This window comes from Molossus molossus, unplaced genomic scaffold (assembly GCF_014108415.1).
Source record: "Molossus molossus isolate mMolMol1 unplaced genomic scaffold, mMolMol1.p scaffold_m16_p_8, whole genome shotgun sequence".
NCBI lineage: Eukaryota > Metazoa > Chordata > Mammalia > Chiroptera > Molossidae > Molossus > Molossus molossus.
This window is the reverse complement of record NW_023425402.1, coordinates 111,719,548-111,739,696: the sequence shown is the minus strand read 5'-3', so window position 1 is coordinate 111,739,696 and position 20,149 is coordinate 111,719,548. Positions and strand designations below refer to the sequence as shown.

Sequence of the window (20,149 nt, the reverse complement as noted above, 5' to 3'; positions counted from 1 at the left end):
ATGGCAAGGCTGACTCCGTGCTGACCGAGCTGCTGTGTCCAGGAGGTCTCCGCAGCGGGTCTATGCGAGGGCGTAGTGGACCGCTGCCATCTTCCTGTCCTCACATGGCCGTCCCTCCGCACGTCTGTGTCCGGGTGTCCTCCTATAAGGACAACAGTCAGAGTACTGACCACAGGGGAAATGCCTATCAAAATCACCGTGAGACACCACCTCACACCTGCCGGGCTGCCTAGGACCCAAAGGACAAATGTCAGCCCGGATGTGGGGAGAGTGGGACTTCATATCGAGTCTGGGGGTGGCCACTTTGGAGAGTGGTCTGGCAGTTCTTCAAGATCAGACAGAGTGGCCTAAGGCCCAGCAAGTGGTCTCCACTCTCAGGTGGAGACCCAAGAGAAATGAAAACGTGTCCACTCGGGAACGACTGCACGGACGTCTGAGTGGCTTTCCTCATAGCTGCCAGTAAGCGGGACAACCTGAGTGTCTGGCCGAGAATGAACGGGTCAAGGACGTGGGCTCTTCACAGCAGGGACTATTGTCGGCCACACACACTAAAAGAAGGAAGCCCTGGCTGCTTTGGCTCAGCAGTTAGAGCATCGGCCTGCGGACCAAAGAGTCTCAGGTTTGATTCCCGGTCAAGGGCACGGACCTCGATTGCAGTTTCCATCCCAGGTCCCGGTCAGGGTCCTACAGGAGCAACCAATCTCTCTCTTTCTCCCTCCCTCCCTCCTTCCCACTCTAGCTAAAAAAATCAATAAAAAAAATATTGTCAGGTGGGGATTTAAAAAAAAGAGAATGAAACACTGATACATCCTACAACATGGGTGAACCTGAGAAAGAGAAACATGCTCAATGGAAGGAGCCAGTCACAAAGACCACCTGCTGTATGATGTGTGTACACAACGCCCGGAGCGAAGTTCTGTGGAGAGGGCGCAGCCAGGGAATGGGGTGCCTGCCGATGGGCACAGGGCTGCTCTGTGATGTCCTAAGACTGTGGTGACAGTCCCACGACCTTGTGAGTACACTGCACACCACTGAATCGCACACTTTAATAAAGAAATCAGGGGTGCCAATTCTATCTCAATAAAGCTATTATTTTTCAAAAGACTAATCTGAAGTTTCCAAAGAACAGATGGGTAAAATGTTTGAAAATTGATACTCGTTTTTAATGGTAACAGTTCTTACAATGGGATACTGTGGCAAGAATGTATCTTTTTTTTTAAAGTTAAAGCTTTCACCATGTTTGCTCCACTTTCCTCCCTTCCCAGTCTCCCCGCCAGCTCCTCCTTCCCCTTCAGCCTCCTCTGAGGGTCCCAGAAAGCAGCAACTCAGGGTCCGAGGGCGCAAGGGCGCGGGGCTCAGACGACGGGCGGGCCGGGGCGGCGCAGTGACCTCAGGGCGTGTGCAAACACCGCCCTCCGCGGCCACCGATAGGTCCCACCCCACCTTGGCGACCTGCGGGCCGGGGGCGGGGAGAGGCGGCGCCAGAGGCTGCGCGCACTGCCCGGGCGCCGCCGGGGAGGCCAGGGAGCTCCGGGAGGCGGGAGCGCGGGATGTGGGCGCCTGGCGGCCCGCCGGGGCCCGCGGGCTGGGACCGCCGCAGGGTGGGCGCCCGGCTGCTCGCGGCCTTCGCGGGGCTGCAGGAGCTGCAAGGGCTGCGCGCCAGGCAGCAGGCGCGCGTGCGGGGCGCTCTGGCCATGCAGCCCCCACCCGCGCCCGCCGCCCCCCGCGGGCCCCGCGCCCACGAGCTGCGGCTGGAGGCGGCGCTGGCGGCGCTGCAGGAGCAACTGGTAAGGAGCGCGCGCAGGATCTTGGGGCCGCGGGGCCCGTCCGGGTGCAGGCGGCCGTCCCGCTGACCGAGGGACGTCCTTTGGGGTTTGGGTTCCAAATAAGTGGGACGCGGAGTCCCGAGTTGCAGGGGGACCCTCCGATCCTGAAAGAAGCCGGGACGTACCGCGCTGAGCCCGCACGGGCTCTGCTCCTTCCTGGCGGCCAGACGGGGACGCATTCCCCTGGGTTTGATCCCAAGCTCTCCGAATGAGAATGCACTGGATCGGTGTCTGCGGTGGGGCTGCGGGGCTGCCTGGGGTCAGGCTCGGTACCGGCCTCTCCCTGCTGCAGGTTCCGGGACAGCAGTGCAGGCTGCGGAGCGCACCCCAAGGTCCCCCGAATGTGCTGAGGTTGAGTGAGGTCGTGTCATTGTAACAAAGATCGGGGACAGCTCGGTCTGGGGAGGCCCCTGACCTGCAGAAAGAGGTGTGTTCACCCGAGTTGTCCCAGACCCTGGAGCCTCCACCTTCGTGCCCAGCGTCCTCTCCAGAGAGCCCTCCCCAAGGCGGGTCCCCTCTGTGGCTGGAAGCCGCTGGGTGGTCCTCTGCTGGCCGCTGTCTGGCCTCATCCCGGGTACCGGGAACAGCTCAGGGTGGTCGGCGGCGCAGCGTTGGTCAAGGACAGGCGGCAAGGCTCCATAGGAAAGGTTTCTATAATGGACTTAACTCTGTTGCTCAAAGTGGGTTTTTTATTAGAAATTCAATCCCGCCCTGTTTAAACGTTGCTGTCTTTACAGAGTAGCCCCAGGAAGCTACCTGCGTGCTCTTGGCTTAGCTCATGACTGAGGTGTGAACTGCCCTGGATTGGAGGAGCGGAAAGGCCTTGGCCTGGCCTCCAGGGCCGGTGGTGGTCCCTCCCTGAGACCTCAGGCTCTGTGCTTCAGCGGCTGCTGGGGGGGGGTGGGGTTCACTGAGCGGAGCCCACACCTGTCCTGCCCCCAGTGTAGCCGCTGTGGCAGGGTGCTCGGCTGTTTGCTCCCGGACACGACTTCCCCGGTGTGAGCTCAGCGCGCACAGTAGCCCACGGAGGTGGGCGCCGGGAGCGCAGGCGGAAGGGGCCGTGGAAGGGGCTGCGGGCACGGCCCTGATTGTTCTGTCCAAGGGGTAGGAACGGGTTGATGATTAACTTGGCTCAGTAACAGATCAGACCTTGGCGTGCGCAGCCTCTAATTACTAGTAGCCTTTGGGAAGAGAAGATCAAACAGGTTCTTTTGTTTAAATTTTTTTTAATGTGGGGACCAGAAGGAACACGCAGACTTTGTCTTGAAACTTGGTTCTCGGAGCGGATTATGTGATCAAAAGAGAAGAATTGAATGTGTGAGACGTCAGCTCTGCACTTAACACCTCTGTTTTCCTCAAGGGAAAAAATCAGGAGTGTCCCCAGCTCAGTGATGCAGGGTACAGTCAGAGCCGGTCCTCCTGCCCCCGCCGGCCACACCTCAGAACCCAGTACCCCTCCCCCGCCCACCTGGCCAGGGTCGCATTCAGGTGTGAAGCAGGCCCAGTGTATCTGACCACAGCATCCGTCTCCTGGGCCTGAGAGCAGCTGCCCTCATAGTCACACTTACCAGATGACCGCATCCCAAATCCCAGCAGTGCCCGGCAGGCCGTCCCCGGTGTGCATGGACGGTGAGCCACTGGGTGCTGTAACGAGAGGTGATTTCCGTGTTCATCGCCTCCCTGTGGTCCACCTCCCAGCGAATGAAGCCCCAGACCTCTGACCCCAGCCGTCCCTGCTGTCTGGGCAGCCCTGAGCTAGCCTGCTCTGTCTTCAGGGAGGTTGGTCAGCCCCGGCCCTGGGGGCTGCCATCCCCTTTCCTGATGTGGAAAGACTTGGATGCCCAGGTGGCTGGAGGCTCCATCTCCCACCAGGAGGCGCTGCCCTGAGGTGGGAGGTGGAGACATGGGCCCGGCGGTGAGATCTCACGCCGAAGAATTTCCCGGTGGTTGACTTTGCTGGTTGTGACTTGTCCTCGGAGTGTCACGGGCGGTCACACCAGCTACAGTGTAAACACCACACCTGGATTTTCCGTGGACTGAGTGCTGGCTTCCTGAGCCCTGGGGGAAGGAGCTGGCTCAAGGTCCCCAGCGAGGCGGCCGCAGGACCCTGAGGGCTTCTGTCTCCCTGAGGCTAACCTGTGACCCCAGCCAAGTGAGGGAGGAGGTTGGCCCACCGCAGGGCACCTGCCCAGAGCCCGGGCTTCAGGCGTGAAGTGTTGCCCTTCACGCTCTCAGCTTTCAAGGGAAGAAATGCGGTGTCTTAGACGCCATCTCCGATCCAGAGTGATCCTGAACATTGGGGCATTTCCCACTTTTGTCCGGGGAATCTGCCCTACGGGTCGGGGGAGGCTGGCACGCAGCCCGTGGAAGGCGCCGTTCTCATCTGGCGTGACGTGGCCCTTTCAGGACGGGGAGCCCAGGTGTCTCTTCACCCACAGTCCCCGGACAGGCCTTTTCTGACTTGTGGTTTGTGGTCCCTGGGCAGCTTGTGAAAACGCAGGTTCCAGGCCCTAGAGTCCCAGTCGGTGGGCATGGCAGGGAGCCCGGGAACCTGCACTGTGCCCGGTGATCCCGCACCCTGCGGAGCTGCGGCTGTGCCCTCTGTCATCCGGGCGCTGCGGCTGTGAGCCTGCGGTGTGGGGAGGGGACCTGGCCCCCAGCTTGCTCTCTGCCCTGGAGGGAACCAGTGTCTCTGACAGTCACCTGGGCTCAGCGGCCTCTGGCTGGCCCTGTGAGGGTGACGCTCTGTCCCGGTCACTATTATTCTCACCAAGTCAGACATCTAGGTGACAGTGGAAAGCAGAGACATTGAAACCCCGAGTGAGGACGGGAAGGGTTGATGAGGACAGTGGAAACCACAGCGTGAAGCCCTGTGTGGCCGACGGGTCCTGCGGGGACCCGAGCGCTGTGCGTGACCTCTGCACGTCCGTCAGAGACTGCCCGAAGGCCTGGCTGGTGTACATCCATCAGGGCGGGTCCCAGCACGAGCCCAGAGCGACCCCTGTTTGGAGGGGGATTGGAGAGGGAGGGAGAAGGGAAGCCAGCAGGGGTCCCGGGAGGCTCTCCCTCGAGGACAGGTCACTGCCTTGTCTCAGACTGAGGTGTGGCCAACTCCGGGCCTGAGTGGGCCCTCGGTACCAGGCTCCTGCTCTGTGACATTTGTGGTCGAGCCACGCTGGCCCTCAGTGAGAGTCCAAGGGACTCCCAGGACGGTCGCCAGCGGCAGCCTTGTCCCCACGCCGCCGGCTCCGGCTCGGCCCGCGCCTGGGAAGGCCTCCCAGGCAGCACGTTCCAGGCGAGAAGCAGGACTTGGCCAGTCCTGCGGTTCCGGAGCAGAGGGTCTCTGCCCGAGCTCAGGGGTGGCGTTGGCCACGTTATGTCCGCAGATCACGTTAGGGCTTCCAGACTCGCTGTCAAACAGGGAGGTGGCGCTGAGGAACTTGGGCCTGGGCGCCATCTCTCGGGCTGTGTGTGGGCCCTGGGCTGCCCGGGCCTCCCTCGGGGCTCGTCAGACACGACGCCCCCTCGTCCTCCGAAATGGCTGCCACCTGCCTCTCTGGCCCGAGTTCTCACGGTCATGAAATTACTGAAGTAATTTTCCTGAGTCCTGTAATTTGGGGCTCAGGGGATTTCCTATATAAAAATTTGAAATACAATTAATCATTTTCTTAAACAGGACCAACCACATAATTACATTCGTTAATTATTTTCCTTAAACTTAATTGTTAATCACAACAAGAAATGCATGCAGCGGACCTTGAAGGCAGGTGAGGTTTTGCAGTTGAAAGGAGGAAGTCAGCGGTTAGCACACCCAGCGCGAGCGGTTCGCATGCACTAGCCGGTCGTGTGTACGTGTGAGTGTGTGGCAAGCCTAACCGCATGCATGTGTCGTGTGTTATACAGTATATACACAGTGCGCATTCTATGTATGCATCATACTCATGTATGTATTGTATGTGTATTATACAGTGTACACAGCTGTGTGTGCACGTGAATGGACTGTGAGCACTAATCAGAGGCAAGTATTACATGTTATACGATATATACCACAAGCATTCTATAATATAAACACATGTGTTGCATGTATATCATATACTATATACATGTGTGTGTATTGCATGGACATTATATGATGCATAATATGCGCACCTGTGTACTGTGTGTATGTTATATAATACACATATAGGCACTATGTGTATATTATATAATGTACTATATGTATAATATGCACCCATGTACTGCATGTATATTGTATAATATGCACACATGTGTACTATGTTATATAATGCACTGTATGTGTAATGCACACATGTGTACTATATGTATATTCCATAACATTCACATGTGTACTATATGCATATTATGTGATACACACAGTGTGTGGTTAATGCCCACAAAGACCCACCCAGTGCACAGCTGAGAAGTGAGGCCTGGAGACACAGAGCCTCCAGGACAGAGCTGAGCTGTGCACCGCGGAACCTGGGGTCCTCGGGCAGGTCTCGGGCTGCATGTTTGCGGCAGAGCTGAGCTGGGCACCGCGGAAACTGGGGTCCTCAAGCAGGTCTCGGGCTGCATGTTTGCGGCAGAGCTGAGCTGGGCACCGTGGAACCCGGGGTCCTCGGGCAGGTCTCAGGCTGCGTGTTTGCGGCAGAGCTGAGCTGGGCACCGCGGAACCCGGGGTCCTCGGGCAGGTCTCGGGCTGCGTGTTTGTGGCAGAGCCAGCACCATCCTGTCTGGCAGAGTCCCCTCCTCCCCCACAAGAGCCTACAGACCTGTGACAGTCCAATATGGGGGTGAGACTCTGCAGAAAGGGGCCCTTTTCCTCCCCTGGAGACTTTCCATTGCCTTGAAGTCGGTCAGCGCCCAGGTGCCAGGGACCAGGGCCTGCATTGTGACAAGCACTGAACACGGGTGCTGAGCACTGGCCCTGTTCTGCAGGAGCTCGGGGAGGAACGTCCTTGCAGAGAAATAGAGACAGAGGGGAAATACCGCGTGCACACCTGCCGCGGGAAGGTTCTGTGCTGCCCGATCCTGAGTGCCCTCCTGGCGTACTGCTCCACGTCCTATGAGAAGTATCCAGTGGAAATTGCTGATGAAAAGTCTACAGTTGAGAGGAAACCTCCTGGGAGCGGGAGGGATCAGCAGACTTCGTTCCCATGAACAGGGCCGGACTGCTGCTCATGGTGAGGAGCTGTCGCTCAGGGGCCGCAGGGTTTAACTGTGTGCACAAAGGTGTGGCACATGGAGGCCTGGTGTCTGCTTCTTCCCTGTCTAGAGCCAGTTAAGATGCCAGGATGTCGGCCTGAAAACCCACTTGGACCAACTGGACCAGCAGATCAGTGAGCTGCAGCTGGGCGTGCGCAGGACATCCACCGAGGGCCAGGACAACGACAGCCGGCCCAGTTCAGGTACACACAGACACACATGTATATATACACATGCACACATACAAACATATCAGTGCATGCACACACACCTAAACAATATACACATTACATGTATGCATACACATGTACACACCACACACAGACACAGGCATATGCATATACACGCTTGTATGCACACACACATGCATCCTCACACAAACATGTTTGTGTACACACATGTGCTGCATACGCGTGTGTGCACACATGCATATACACTACACACAGGAATACCCTTGTATACATGCACACATGCCTCGTATGTGCACATGCACACATACACCCATACCACACATATACACACATCATACACACCCATGTACACACGGCACCTAAACCCATACATACACCATACAGATATATACACACTTATACCCATGTACATGCACTCAGACACACATGCACAGCACACACGCATGTAGACATACTTCACAGACACGACACACACCACACACCTGCACTGACCATCCCCGTCTGCTCCGTCTAGGCTTCTACGAGCTGAGTGATGGCGGCTCCTGCTCCCTGTCCACCTCCCGCACCTCCATGTGCAGTGACCACCTGTCCTCCTCCCTGGGCACTTTGCTGCCCGCCACCCCCATGGCCAGGACCGGGGCAGGGGACTGCCGGCCCTGGTCAGCCGATGAAACCACCATGTGTGGGGCCCCCCTGTCCACGTGGGGACTCCAGGCTACTGAGGACGGTGCAGGCCAGACCCTACAGAGCATGTCCCGCCCCAGACCGGTGTCCACAGGTAACAGAGAGCCGGGAAGGGTGGGCGGGCCCACCCCAGGCAGTGGGGACAGCTGTGGACGTGGCCCCCGGCCCATCCCAGTGGTGGGGTCCTGGGTGCAGCGAGGAGCCCCTGAGTGGTGTGGCTCCCGGCCCCACATTTCCTGCAGACTCCAGTCCCACTGTGCTCGTGACAGCAGGGCTGCTGTAATAAAAAGCATGTCTTCCTATTTAAAACGAACAGCAGAACGTTGTCGGGAGCATCCTTCCAAACCCCTCACATGGCCCGCCTGGCGTCCGTGGCAGTGGGGGACACGCGCACACAGTGGGCCTGGGGAGTCCGGCTCACCCGTGGGCTCCTCTCCCGGCCCACAAGGACCTGCCCTGGATGCGTTTCATTTCCTACACGAGACCCGGTTCAGTGCGACCATTTGGACTGTCCTTGGCGATGTCCCCACAGTGTCCCCGGGTCCTCAGGGAAGGCCTGTCCCGAGGCAGCTCGTGGTCACACGTGCCTGTCTTTCTGGACCCTCGGATCTGAGCGGACACATCTGGAGTCCAGGATTTACTCCTAAGCCGCCACTGTGACGGAAGCTGGTGCGTGGGCCTCCGAGCTGTGCGCCAGGTCGCGCTGGGGTCCACCCGGATGGGGACCTGTGCCGTGAGGGCGCAGCCGTGCAGCTGGACGACACTGTCAGGTTCTTCCCTTATGTCTGTATTTGTTCACTTTCTCGTTCCCAGGTGCTCTTGAAAGAGTCCTGCCGGCTCAGCTGGGGCTGCCAACAGCCAGTCCAGACACCACGTCCCTTCTCCGCCACGGGCCGGGCCTCCTGCCCCACCCGCTGGACCCCAAGTACCAGCGTGACCTGGTGTCCAGGGGGGGCAGGGAGGTGTACCTGTACCCCAGCCCCCTGCACGCCGTGGCTCTGCAGAGCCCCCTCTTTGCCCTGACCAAGGAGACGCCACCAAGCGACCGCACCCCACCGCCCCGTACGGAGTCCCTTCCTGGCCCCTCAGGCTCAATCTGGAGAGGACCAACCCCTGAGGCCGGCCCGCCCCGAGCCTATATAGACAGGCTGCTTGGACTGCGGAGCCAAAGAAACCCCCCAAAAGGCATTATGGGGGAGCAGGGACCCCCTGGATGTGAAGTGTCCCCACCCCAGAGAATGGAAGCTGAAAGTCACCCAGAGGGGCTGACCTGCACCACAAGAAGAACACACACAGGAGGTGGGGCTCAGAGGAGGGACCCAGGTGGGAACAGCCTTGAGCAGTGGGGACCTGCACCCCTTATGAGCCCCCCGCACCTCAGCAGCCTTGCAGAGGAGGGACAGAAACCCTCCAGTAGCCGTGCCTGTGTGGGGACCATTCTGGGCTCCCCATGGCAGGTGTTTGGGTCCCAGGCTCAGCAGGCCACTCCCGACAGCTGGGAGGGCAAAGCCAGGTCACCGGCCAGGACGGGCCCCGGGCCCCATGACCACCCCCCCTCGGTCACCAATGGGGCTGCCCCAGTGGGACTGCAAATGGGCCAGAAAGTCGGCCGTCCTGCGACAAAGGCCGTGAAGACCAGGAGGGAGACCAGTGACAAGGCCCTAAGGTCGGGGAGGCAGCCGCCACCCTGGGGCGCCCTCATAGCACCCCACCTGCCGCCTGCATGGGGCGCTGGACTCAGGAGGAGGCCCCCGCAGGCCAGGGAGGCTCCCAGTCGGTCCTGCTCCGAGTCCAGCCTCTACCCCGTGCCCTTCCTCGTCCCCCTGCTGGTGGCCCGCCGGGAAGGCCGTGGGGCACCTGCGCAGGCCTGGCTCCCCGTGGAAGCAGCCCCCGCAGGGGAGGCGGGGAGGAGGCAGCGCCGGTGGCAGTCTTCTGTGGAGATCTCAGCCCGGGGCCGCCTGGCTGGGGCCCAGGGCCCGGGTCTGGGGCCCCCAAGGCCAGCAACACGGAGAGGGGGTGCCCCGCGGCCTGCGTGCCCCCGGGCCAGGGCCAGGCTTTCCTGCCTGGGCCCCCAGGCCAGAAGCGAGTCAGGGGGCTCCGAGCACTCGGCCGAGGGCGCCCCCCTGTTCCACTCCACCATCGCTGAGACCAGCGAGGACGAGGCCAGTGACCACACCGCCAACCGCTTCGGGGACAGGGAGTCCAGCGGCAGTGACAAGGAGGGCAGTGTCCAGGGCGCAGGGAGCCACCCGGCCTGGCCTGGGGCGCCCGCCGGCTCCCGGCCGCCCCTGCCCCCGGCGCCCAGACTGTGCCGAGTCAAAGCCTCCAGGGCCCTGAAGAAGAGGATCCGCCGCTTCCAGCCGGCCGCCCTGAAGGTCATGACCCTGGTGTGAGCTGCAGGGCACTGGCTCGGCCCCAGGCCAGGCACAGTGACTGGCCCACGTTCCAGGAGAAGCCATCCTCCCAAGGAACCTGGGGGTGGGGGTGACAGGCACCTCGGGCCCTCCCAGGGCTGAGGACAAAATCCCACCTATTCGCCTGTTTCACGCGCGGACACGGGTTCTCCTGGGTGGTCGCCAGTTTGTTCTCCGGGGCCGCGGCTGGAAAAGTCGCCATCATCTCGGGAGGGACGGGGAAGGAGAGGAGCCCTGGGTAGGCCTTGGAGTCCCTGTGCCTCAGGCGCCTTCCCCACTCTGTGCAGACATCCCCAGAGAACCCCAAGATGTGGGGTCCCCCCAGTGCCCTGCGGACCTGCAGAGACTCCCCGTCAGACTCCTGGGGCCTGTGTCATCGGGGGTGGTCACCTCTGTCCTCACCCAGTCCCTGCAAACAGCCCTCAGGGCACGGTGGCCCGAGAGCCCTCACACGGATGACCACGCCGACGACGCCACTGTCTCCCTGTGCCCACCGGGCTCCGCCGCCCTGCTGGGCGCGGGGCAGGGGCTCGGGAACCTCATCCTCCCTCCTGTGGGCGCAGCTCCTGAGAGCACAGCCCCGACTCTGGCTTCATGACACTTCAATGGAGCATAAACACGTTTTGAAAAACTGATGTTTGCGGGTGTTCATTTGTCGAGGAAAAGGTCCAACCACTTTTCCAGGGGAAAGAGGATTTTCAGGGAGGAGCCTGCCCAGCGGCTTGTCGTGAGGGACCCAAAGCTCGTCCCCGAGGGGCTGGAGGCCCGAAGAGAAGGGGGCGTTGCTCCCGGGCCCTCGGTCGGGGGTCTGGACCCCTCGATCCTGCCCCCAGGAACTTTTGAAGGAAGATCGAGAAAAACAGCCAAAAGACAGATTACAGGCATTCACGGCCGTGCCGGGCATCAGATGTCCACGCAGGCTCAGGGTCAGTGAAGGAGACGGACGTTTGGAAAAGCCGTTCACGCTTTAGCACTGAGAACTGACCTGTGCAGGCTGAGGTTTCTGAGAGTGCAGCCAGGGCTGGGGCTGCTTGCTGTGACCCTCAAACCCGCAGCCGTTTCAGAGGGTCCGGGGCTGGCTGACACTCGAGTGTCCCCCGCGTGCGTCTGGGTGGGCTCCCTGTGCTCACGGCAGAGGGAAGGGGTCTCCTAAGCTTTTTCAAGGCTCGTTGCTATTTAAAGAAAACTGGAACCCACCTCGACGGGGTTTTATTGTGAAGATGTTACGCAGCATACTTGATAGGGACGGTCTAGTTCTGACCATGTCGCGTGGCAGGTGATGGAACCTGACGCGCCAGGGCTGCTGGGCAGGTGAGGCTCCTGAGACAGGCTGCGGAGCAGGGCCCTCAGCTGGGTCCCTCAGCAGCCCTTCTGGAGAAATGGCCTGAGACCCATCTCCCTCCGTGGTCGGGCGTCCTGCCCTGGGTGCTCACCCGGCAGGGGCTTGGACGCAGTGGGCAAGTGCTCGTGCGGCAGGACGGAGCCCAGGCTGTGCCGCTCGCGCGATCCCGTGGTGTCCCCGAGCGAGGGGATGCAGTGGGCTGGGCCCCGGGGTTTCTGACTCTGCGTCTTTCTCGGAAGCCAGGCTCCATTTCCTGATGATTCGGGTTCCGAAGTGCAGCCAGGGGGGAACGCGGCCCAGCCCCGGGAACCCTGTGCAACAGCAGACCACCAAGCAAACTGACCGAGAAAACTGACCAAGCAAACCAACCGAGAAAACGGACTAAGACAACTAACCGAGAACTGACCGAGCCAACTAACCCAGAAAACTGACCGAGACAACTAACCGAGAAAACTGACCGAGCCAAGCAGCCCATAAACCACGCACACTCCCCACAGTGCAGCAGAGTCGTCTCAAAACAAGTGCCTCAGTGAGATGACATCTGGTCCGTCATCAGCTTCCCTCTCTCCCTTCCTCCCCCTATTCTCTGTCTCTGCCCACCCCCAAGCCCCTCTGGAGGCCCAACCACCTGCTGGCTAGCTCTGCCTTGCTTTTGCTCCCCCGGCAGGTTTGGGGTACATCATAGGCTAACCCTCCACCCCACTCCTTCCATCCGCCTGGGGCCTGGGGCCTTCGCTTCCCCAGTAATCCATCAGGGGACACGGCCCCGGTCCAGGCTCACTGGGCCGTCCGCAATTCCAGGCCTCAGGCTAACATCCTCACTCTTGTAAAACCTCAGGCTTCGGCATGAGGATCAAATTGACCAAGTTGAAGTCTGGGCCGCAGCATCCGGTCGGATCTCGGCACGTGGCTCTCGTAGGTCCTCCGTGCGGACCAAGGACTCTGTCTAGGTGGACGGGGACCGGTCCGCTGGAAGGGACCCGGCTGCTGTCAGCAGGTCCCCTGTAGGAATCACGGACACGGTGGCCCGCTGCCATGAGAAGGAGGAGGTACCGTTCAGAAGGTTGTTTCGTGGTTGATTCAGAAGTTCAGAGTCCATGAGTGGGGCGTGGATGAGGCTGCGTTGGGGTCCCCTGGACCAGTGACTCTCGGCAGGTTTCATCCGCAGCCGGGTGCAGAAATTAGGGCTAACTGGACAGTCCGAATCAAACCGTGTATTTGCCTGAGGGTTCCACGTTCTCAGCACATTCTTTCCCTGAACAGACGTGGTCACCGCTGAGAGTGAGGGTACAGCAGGGAGCTCCCCGGGCTGGAGGTGGCCTGGAACCCGGGGGCGTTGGCGGGTGACGGCCACCGAGCGCCCCCGAGTCAGACGAACCTGCCTCATTCCCGAAGCCTGCACGGAGGACAGCTTACAGGTGGACTCTCTGGATCTTTAGAAATCATTCGTAATTTCCAGCATGATCGAAACACGAATACTTTAGGGAATAAAAAGAACACGAGAATGATGAGTTAGTTGTTTTCAAGTTCCAGAGTCAAGCCAGGGTAGAGATCAAACGTATGAGAACTTCTAATAAGAAAGGGGGAAAAGTTTGATTATCATGTCAGAAAAAACAACCCAGTGTATTTTAGCAAATGATATCGTATCACTTAAGAAAACAAAGTGTTTATCTTCCTGAATGTTTGTGTCCCCCCCAAATCCATATGCTGGGCCCCCGCACCCCGCCATGATTATGTTTGCGGGTGGGGCCTTGGGAGGAGAAGGGGTGAGGTGAGGTCGTGAGGGGGGGTGGGGCCCTGTGACCGCAGAACCCGGGCAGCCCTAGAAGCCGGAGGGGAGGCCTCAGCGTGAAGCCCCCTGAGGCCCCGTGAGCCCCGCTCCGGCTGCAGAGCCATGGAAATCGGCCGGCGTGTGTCCAAGCGCGTCTGTGGGCTCTGCACAGAGTGGGAAGTGGGGAGTAACGCTCAGGGTGTGGGAGACATGGCCCCGTCCACGCACTCAGCCCCGCACTGGGCACCTCCTCTTTACAGGGGCGGAGGGGAAGCCGGGGTGTCCGCGTCAGGGAGCTTCCCCGGCTGGAGAAAACGCAACAAGCCAGGACCCCGACCGCCCTGAGGAGGCTGGGTCCCCGGCAGCGGGCTGGGTGCGGACGGCGGAGGCAGGCGAGGGGACCGCGGAGGAGGGAACCCAACGGGTGGACGGGCACTGAGTGTAGCGGGGGCAGGGAGGGGGCGAGAGGGTGGGGGAGAGGAGGCCCCTGGCAGGGACTGTGGAGGGACACAGCAGGGGCCAGGGGCTGACAGGCCCTGGGTGAAGCCACGTCCCCGAGATGTGGAGAAGACAGCCAGGTGTGGAAACAAACAAAGGCCACCACGAGGACAGGCTCAGGGCTCACTCCCGGCTTTGTACTAGGGGGTCATTCAGAGGCCCAGGTGGGCAGGCGGGGGGCTTCCGACTGGAGAAGGAGTGCGGTCCCCGAGGAGGCCTGGGGATGGGGTGCGGTCCCTGCAGTGGGCTCTGTTGTGGGTGGTGAGGGGAGCACTGGGGTGTCTCCAGCTGGTTCTGAGTTGACAGCAGGGACAGAAAATATGTGATCAGGTCCTGGCTGGTGGGGCTCAGAGTCAGGAAGTTCCTGCACCTCCAGGACGGTCACTCAGGGCAGCTGGCCTCCTGGGGTGCTGACTGTGGATGCGAAGTGGTGTCCTGGGCAGGTCCAGGCCATCACCGTGTGTCCGGTCAGCCTTGGGTGGAGACGCTGTCACCCAGGGTCCCGAGACGGGACTGAGAAGCAGGCAGGGCCTGGCAGGCGGCTGTTTCAAGGTGAGGGGCTGTGGGGGACAGACACTGGCCCCGCACGCCCAGGGTGGTCCTGTGGCCGCAGTCTCCAGAAGGTCCCCGAGCAGCTGTGAGAGAACGGAGGACCCCTGGAGCCCCGCGGTCTCGCTCGTGCGCCCCACTAAGGAGCGGCCGCTCTCCTTGCAGGAAGAACATGTCCTCGTTCGCAGGAAGGACGTCCTTGCAGAGATGAGACCGTCCTCGTCACGGTCTTCATTTCCATATTTCCGTTTGCGTTCCATTTTTATGTTTGTTCTGTTCCTTTTCATTCATTTTGTTTCCACGTTCACCATCTCGTTCCGTCACGGTCTCCTCGCCAATGGCAAACAGGCACTGACGGGGCTCTGTCACCCCACTTTGGGGTGGGCGTTGGGACACCCATCGGGTCCTGGGACACAGGCCCCCTGGGCTGCCCCGTGGAGGGGACAGCGGTGCGGTCTGGCCCTCTCTCCTGCAGCTTCCCACAGCCAGGCTCACCGCGGCTGCACGCCAGGCTCATGTCCACACGGACGGACGCGGCGGAGAGGAGGGCGTGGAGTTCGAGGGCTGGCGGAGCGGCAGAGCCCAGGGGGCACCGCCCGCAATGCCCACGATGCCCGCGGTGATCGGGAAAGCAGGTTGTCCTGATCCCTCTGGGAGAAGCCACCAGGCCGTCCGTGCAGACCACGTCGGTTCTGACCCGAGTGATGCTCAGCTCTGGTAGCAGCGAGCACGCGGGCTGACCCTCAGCCGCCAGGCCAGGGTTTCCGCCCTCGCCCAGAGAGGTCTGGTGTGGCCTGGTCACCGGGAGCAGGAAGGGACACTCGGCCCCTTTGAAGCCGCTTTGAAGTCCCGGGTGCCAGGCGTGGAAAACACCAGGAATCGAACCCGCGACCTCTTGGTGCAGGGTTGAGGCTCCACCACTGAGCCACACCGGCCGGGCTCCACTCTTGGTTATTAGTTCTCTGCGCTCGTGTCCGTGGCTGCTGGGCCCTGGCCGCCGGGGTCGGTGCTCAGCTGCCCGGTGCTTGGTCGAAGGGCCAGTTACCGCCAACAGGCACAGGGGTGTTTCTGCAGGTGCTGGTGGGCACAGGCTTCCGATCTCCACTGTCCTGCCTTTTGCGACTTGTGATTGGCTTAGAAGTTCTTTTAAATTCTCCGAACAGGGGGTACGCAGGTTGCCCTTTGGTTTTCATCTCTAGCTGACCGCCCGCCGGGTCAGGGAGTCCGGCCGCCCGCTGAGGACTCGCGGGTTCTGATGCTCCTGTGGCGCATTTTGGAGACTCCGTGTGTCTCCTTCGGGCTGGTGGGCAGGGTGTCTCCGGGCCCCGGAAAAACTGCGCCCACTGGTCACCTGCTGGTCTCTGCAGGAGGCGTGACGGTGCCTCCCTGGGACTGCGGGTTTGCGGGTCCCCCATTGATGCGGAACTTCCTGCTGTTGCAGAGGAGGCTGTCCGGCGGGTGTGCGCTCCGGGCCGCTTGTCCCCCGGTGGCTGTTCTCTCAGTCACTGCACCGGGCCACGCCTTTGTCTCAAACTTGCCACCTCCGTGCATTTCCCGCGGGTCTCGTCACCTGCCCGCGGCTGCCCTCTGTGACGGCGGCAGGGTGTCCTCTCCCTCACCGCCGTGGCTGCTTGCTTCACACCCAAGCACTGAGCGCCTTCGATTGGTTTTTGAATTGGTTTCCAGAGTCGTACATTGTGTTTGCTAATGGCTGCGCTACCCGTTTGTCCGTCCCACATTATTTTAATACGATTTCTATCTGCTTTTATCCCTCTACCAGTTGGAAAGGCTCTTTTCTCTCGTTCAGTGGTCATGCGTGTTCGACACACATGCATGTCTTTGACACATGTAACAGCGGCTGCTTCCCCTCGTCTGGTGCGCCACCTCCGCCCCGCACTTGTCCCTGCTCACAGGTTTGGGTCCCTCCAGGGACCGGGCTCACCTGCCTCCCCAGGTGTCGCCGTCACCTCTCCTGCCTGGCTCTGTGTCACCGTCCCCCCAGGTTCCATCTTTCCCTTCATGACGAGCACGTGGGACGCTGTTTCAGCAAAGGCTCGTGACTCATCCTTGTTCGCTGAACCGCGTTCACTTGGGTCTGGCTCTTCAGTGATGATGTCACTGGGGTGGGCGTCCAGACAGTGGCGGTGACAGTCCCTCAGCTCCTACCACTGCCTCAGGGTCTTCCCGTTGGGACACGACAGGAGAATGCGCCCTCAGTTAAAGCTCTCGCACCTGTATAAAGTCAGAGATGCCCGCGGGCGAGAGCTTCCGAGTAAGAAGTACGGCTTCGCTGGCGGACGGTCTGTGATAGTCTGTCCTTCCTAGTAGGACACCCTCCCCCTCTCTTCTCTGTCTCTGTGTGTCTCTCTCTCTCCTGTCTCCCTTCCTTTCTCCCTTCCGGTTCTCCCCAGGCATTCCTAGTTTCTTAAGATCTCTACTGTACGTTTAAGGGTTAGAACTACCTCCCCCAGGAAGTCTGTGTGTTTTCAGCAGAGGGCCCCTCAGCTCATGGTGCCTTTTTGCAAGACTGTGACTCGGTTTCCCAACCTTGACGCTGCTGAAATTTGGATGATTCCAGGCTGCCGAGGGCCACGCATCTCTGGCCTCCACCCACTAGAGGCCGCTACTCCCCCCAAACGGGTGTGACACCTGAATGTTTCCCGACATGTACCTGCGGCAGGAAGTCACCCCGCAGAGGTCACCGCATTCTGCAAGCCGACCAGCGCGGCGCCTGGCACTCCGGGGCCCCCTCGCAGGCAGTGGCTCTGTTGCGAGCTGAGCACACGCTCTCCAGTGCCTGGCGGTCCCTGTGCACAGGACCCCACCCTCAGGAGGGCAGTTTCCCGCCTGTGACTTTCTTTAGCTTTGAACACGCCTCCCTTCTGCTTGTGACCAGTTTCACGTGTCCCCAACCAGGGAGGGACAAACATAAGTGACAAGCTTTTCAGGGGATACATCCAAACCGGCTCCTCTGAGGGAGTCTTCTCCCGCTGACCAGGACTGTCCTGTGTGCTGTCCGGCTCCATCCGTGCTCCCACCGGGCTGCATCATGACCGTGGGTCACACGCTGAGACCAGGACTCAGAGAGGCCCAGTCCTGCCGCCGGCCCGCACGGACAGGCGCTGAGGGCCCGAGAACGGATGGGCCTCTGCCCAGCCACGAAGCGGAGCCATGAAGTGGAGCCACGGCACGGGTCACTCAGCCCATCAGCAGCCCCCAGTGCAAAGGGCACCACAGGGAGCTGCCTGGTCCCACACCCCTGCTGTTTCCAAGGAGACTATGTTTAAGGCAAACACAGAAGGGTGGAGCCAGTGTTTGGAGAGCTGGACGAGGGTCGGGGAGGAGGCATGGCCGGCCGATGTGTTTACAGCACCGGCACCGGCAGAACCCTCCCTGCCCCAGCGGGGCGGGGGTCACAGCTGCAAAAGGCATTTGGTAAGGTCCCTCCTTCGAGGACCCGCCCTGGTGCCTTCCCCACCGCCCATGTCTCGTCACCTCTTGGCACCCTGTCCCGGGCTCCCTCACAGACGTGCCCTGTGGGAAGGGCGGGCGTCGTGGATACTGTCTGTGCTCAGGTCAGCTGCTGACGTGGGGCCGGAGATGAAGCCACAGAATATTCCATCCTCCAGAATAAATGTGCCTGCCGCAGGGTGGCCATGGGCGAGGGAGGGACCGGGCATGAAGCCCTTGGTGAGTGGACCACAGGGTCAGCTGTGTGATGGCCCCGAGCCACGCCAGGGACCCTCGGCAGTTACAGAAACATTTTGTTACGCCGAATGCGTGGTGCTTTGGGAAAGGAGTCTGTGGGCCATGGTTTTCCGTGAGCTCCCTCCGTCCCCACCGCACTCCTGAGCTGCCCTCCCCACTGCCTCCAGCGCCAGCGCCCCCCGCTGGGCATCACCTCTGGCTTCCAGTGGGATTGACAGCTGGGGCTGAGGTGCCTGTGGCCATGGAGACAGCAGAGGGACGATGGAGAACCTGCCACCGCACAAGAGGCCAGCGTGACCCGAGTCCCGCGGCGGCCGCTGTCTGCAGACCCCGTCTGTGCAGACGCCACAGATCTTCCTGAAGTTACACAGTCGATTGGACAGGGTTTGGTTCAGCCCGTCCTGCATGTTAAAGATTAAACCAGACCCAGAGGGAGGAGAGAGGACAGTGGAGGCCACGCTGTCCCCGGCAGGTGCCACATGCTGGCGGCCATCCTGTCCACTCTGAGGAGGGAGGGGACAGTGCTGGATGTCAGCACGCTGAGGACAGCCTGTCAGGAGAGCCTCGGACGGGAGGATGTCACTGTCCTCTGCCCTGAGGGTCACTCAGCCGCCGGAGCTGGGGAAGCACAGGTGAGGCCCGGTGACCTGCTCCTGTGCTGGACACTGAGCTCTGGACGCCCATGGGGTGCCGGATCACACAGGTGCCACGAACACTCCCAAAGGGCCAGACACCAGTGACATTTGTGTGCCGCGAGGGGGACCGCCACCCCAAAGTGCTGGCTGTGCCTGTGGGTGCCGCCCGGTGCCTCCACGGCGCCAGGGTCAGGGGAGCGAGCACCACCCGGGTCCTGGTAGCCGTGTCCCTTCCCTTCCGGGTCACAGAGACAGCGAGTTGGAAACAACACAGCGAGCGAGTGCCCTGCCCAGGGACCCCTAGGGAGGGGCAGAGCCAGCAGCGGCAGGGCTGGAGCCCAGGTGCACAGCTGCTTCCGAGGTCGTGACCTCCACTGGGTCCTGAGCCCCACCCAGCCTGGCTGAGGCCTGGGGACAGGGTCAGTGCAGGGGAGTGACGGGCAGGGACCTGCACGCCTGCCCGGCTGCCCCTCCCACTGTGCATCAGAGAAGCAGGCTCTCCTCCCTCCTCCCCGGATGGAGGACAAAGCAGCCTCGGACTGAGGCCCCGGGGGGAGCCTCCATGGGCCCCCCCACAGCCCCGGGATCCCCGAGAGCAGCTCTGCAGGGCGGCGCTGACCGGGCCCGGGCCAGTGTTCGTTCACAGGGAAGAAATGGGGTCTTGGTGAAACAGTGCGGGCAGACGTGAGGACACACGAGAGTGGGTGCAGCTCCTGGTTTGGGGAAAGGCCCCGAAGGAGGAGGACGCGGCTGCAGGAGGGTCAGGATCGCGACCACAGGAGGTGCTCCCTCCTCTTCACCCCTTTCTCAGACCTGCTCTTTCCGGGAAAGCCGCGTGGAGACAGGCGGGCTGCTCTCTGTAGTCACAGCTTTTATGGGAATCCAACGTCAGATGCCTCGGCACCATGGTCCACATGGCGTGAATCTGCCACTTAAACCCACGTGGCGTGAACCTGCCACTTAAACCCACGTGGTGTGAACCTGCCACTTAAACCCACGTGGTGTGAACCTGCCACTTAAACCCACGTGGAGTGAACCTGCCACTTAAACCCACGTGGTGTGAACCTGCCACTTAAACCCACGTGGAGTGAACCTGCCACTTAAACCCACGTGGAGTGAACCTGCCACTTAAACCCACGTGGTGTGAACCTGCCACTTAAACCCACGTGGCGTGAACCTGCCACTTAAATCCATGTGGTATAAGCCTGCCACTTAAATCCATAAATCTCAGGTGGTATGAATGAATCTGCCACGTAAACCTCACATGACGTGTCTAGATACATTGGGCCGCGTGCCCAGGAGTGTCCACACTTCGCTTTTATCTAA

General features: G+C 60.9%; 1 protein-coding gene across 2 annotated transcripts; it reads left to right on the top strand.

The window, feature by feature from the left end:
- The first annotated feature begins 1,550 nt into the window (after nucleotides 1-1,550).
- DACT2 (dishevelled binding antagonist of beta catenin 2) lies at nucleotides 1,551-10,349 on the top strand. Of its 2 annotated transcripts, none has more exons than XM_036249378.1 (4): nucleotides 1,551-1,787; nucleotides 7,102-7,234; nucleotides 7,737-8,000; nucleotides 8,720-10,349. In XM_036249378.1, exons 1-4 carry the CDS (start codon nucleotides 1,551-1,553, stop codon nucleotides 10,297-10,299), a joined length of 2,214 nt encoding a protein of 737 aa, XP_036105271.1. In that variant the 3' UTR covers nucleotides 10,300-10,349. The 2 variants fall into 2 exon arrangements, with proteins under 2 accessions (XP_036105271.1, XP_036105272.1); XM_036249379.1 differs by lacking the exon at nucleotides 1,551-1,787 and adding an exon at nucleotides 6,972-7,009.
- The last annotated feature ends 9,800 nt before the right edge of the window (nucleotides 10,350-20,149 follow it).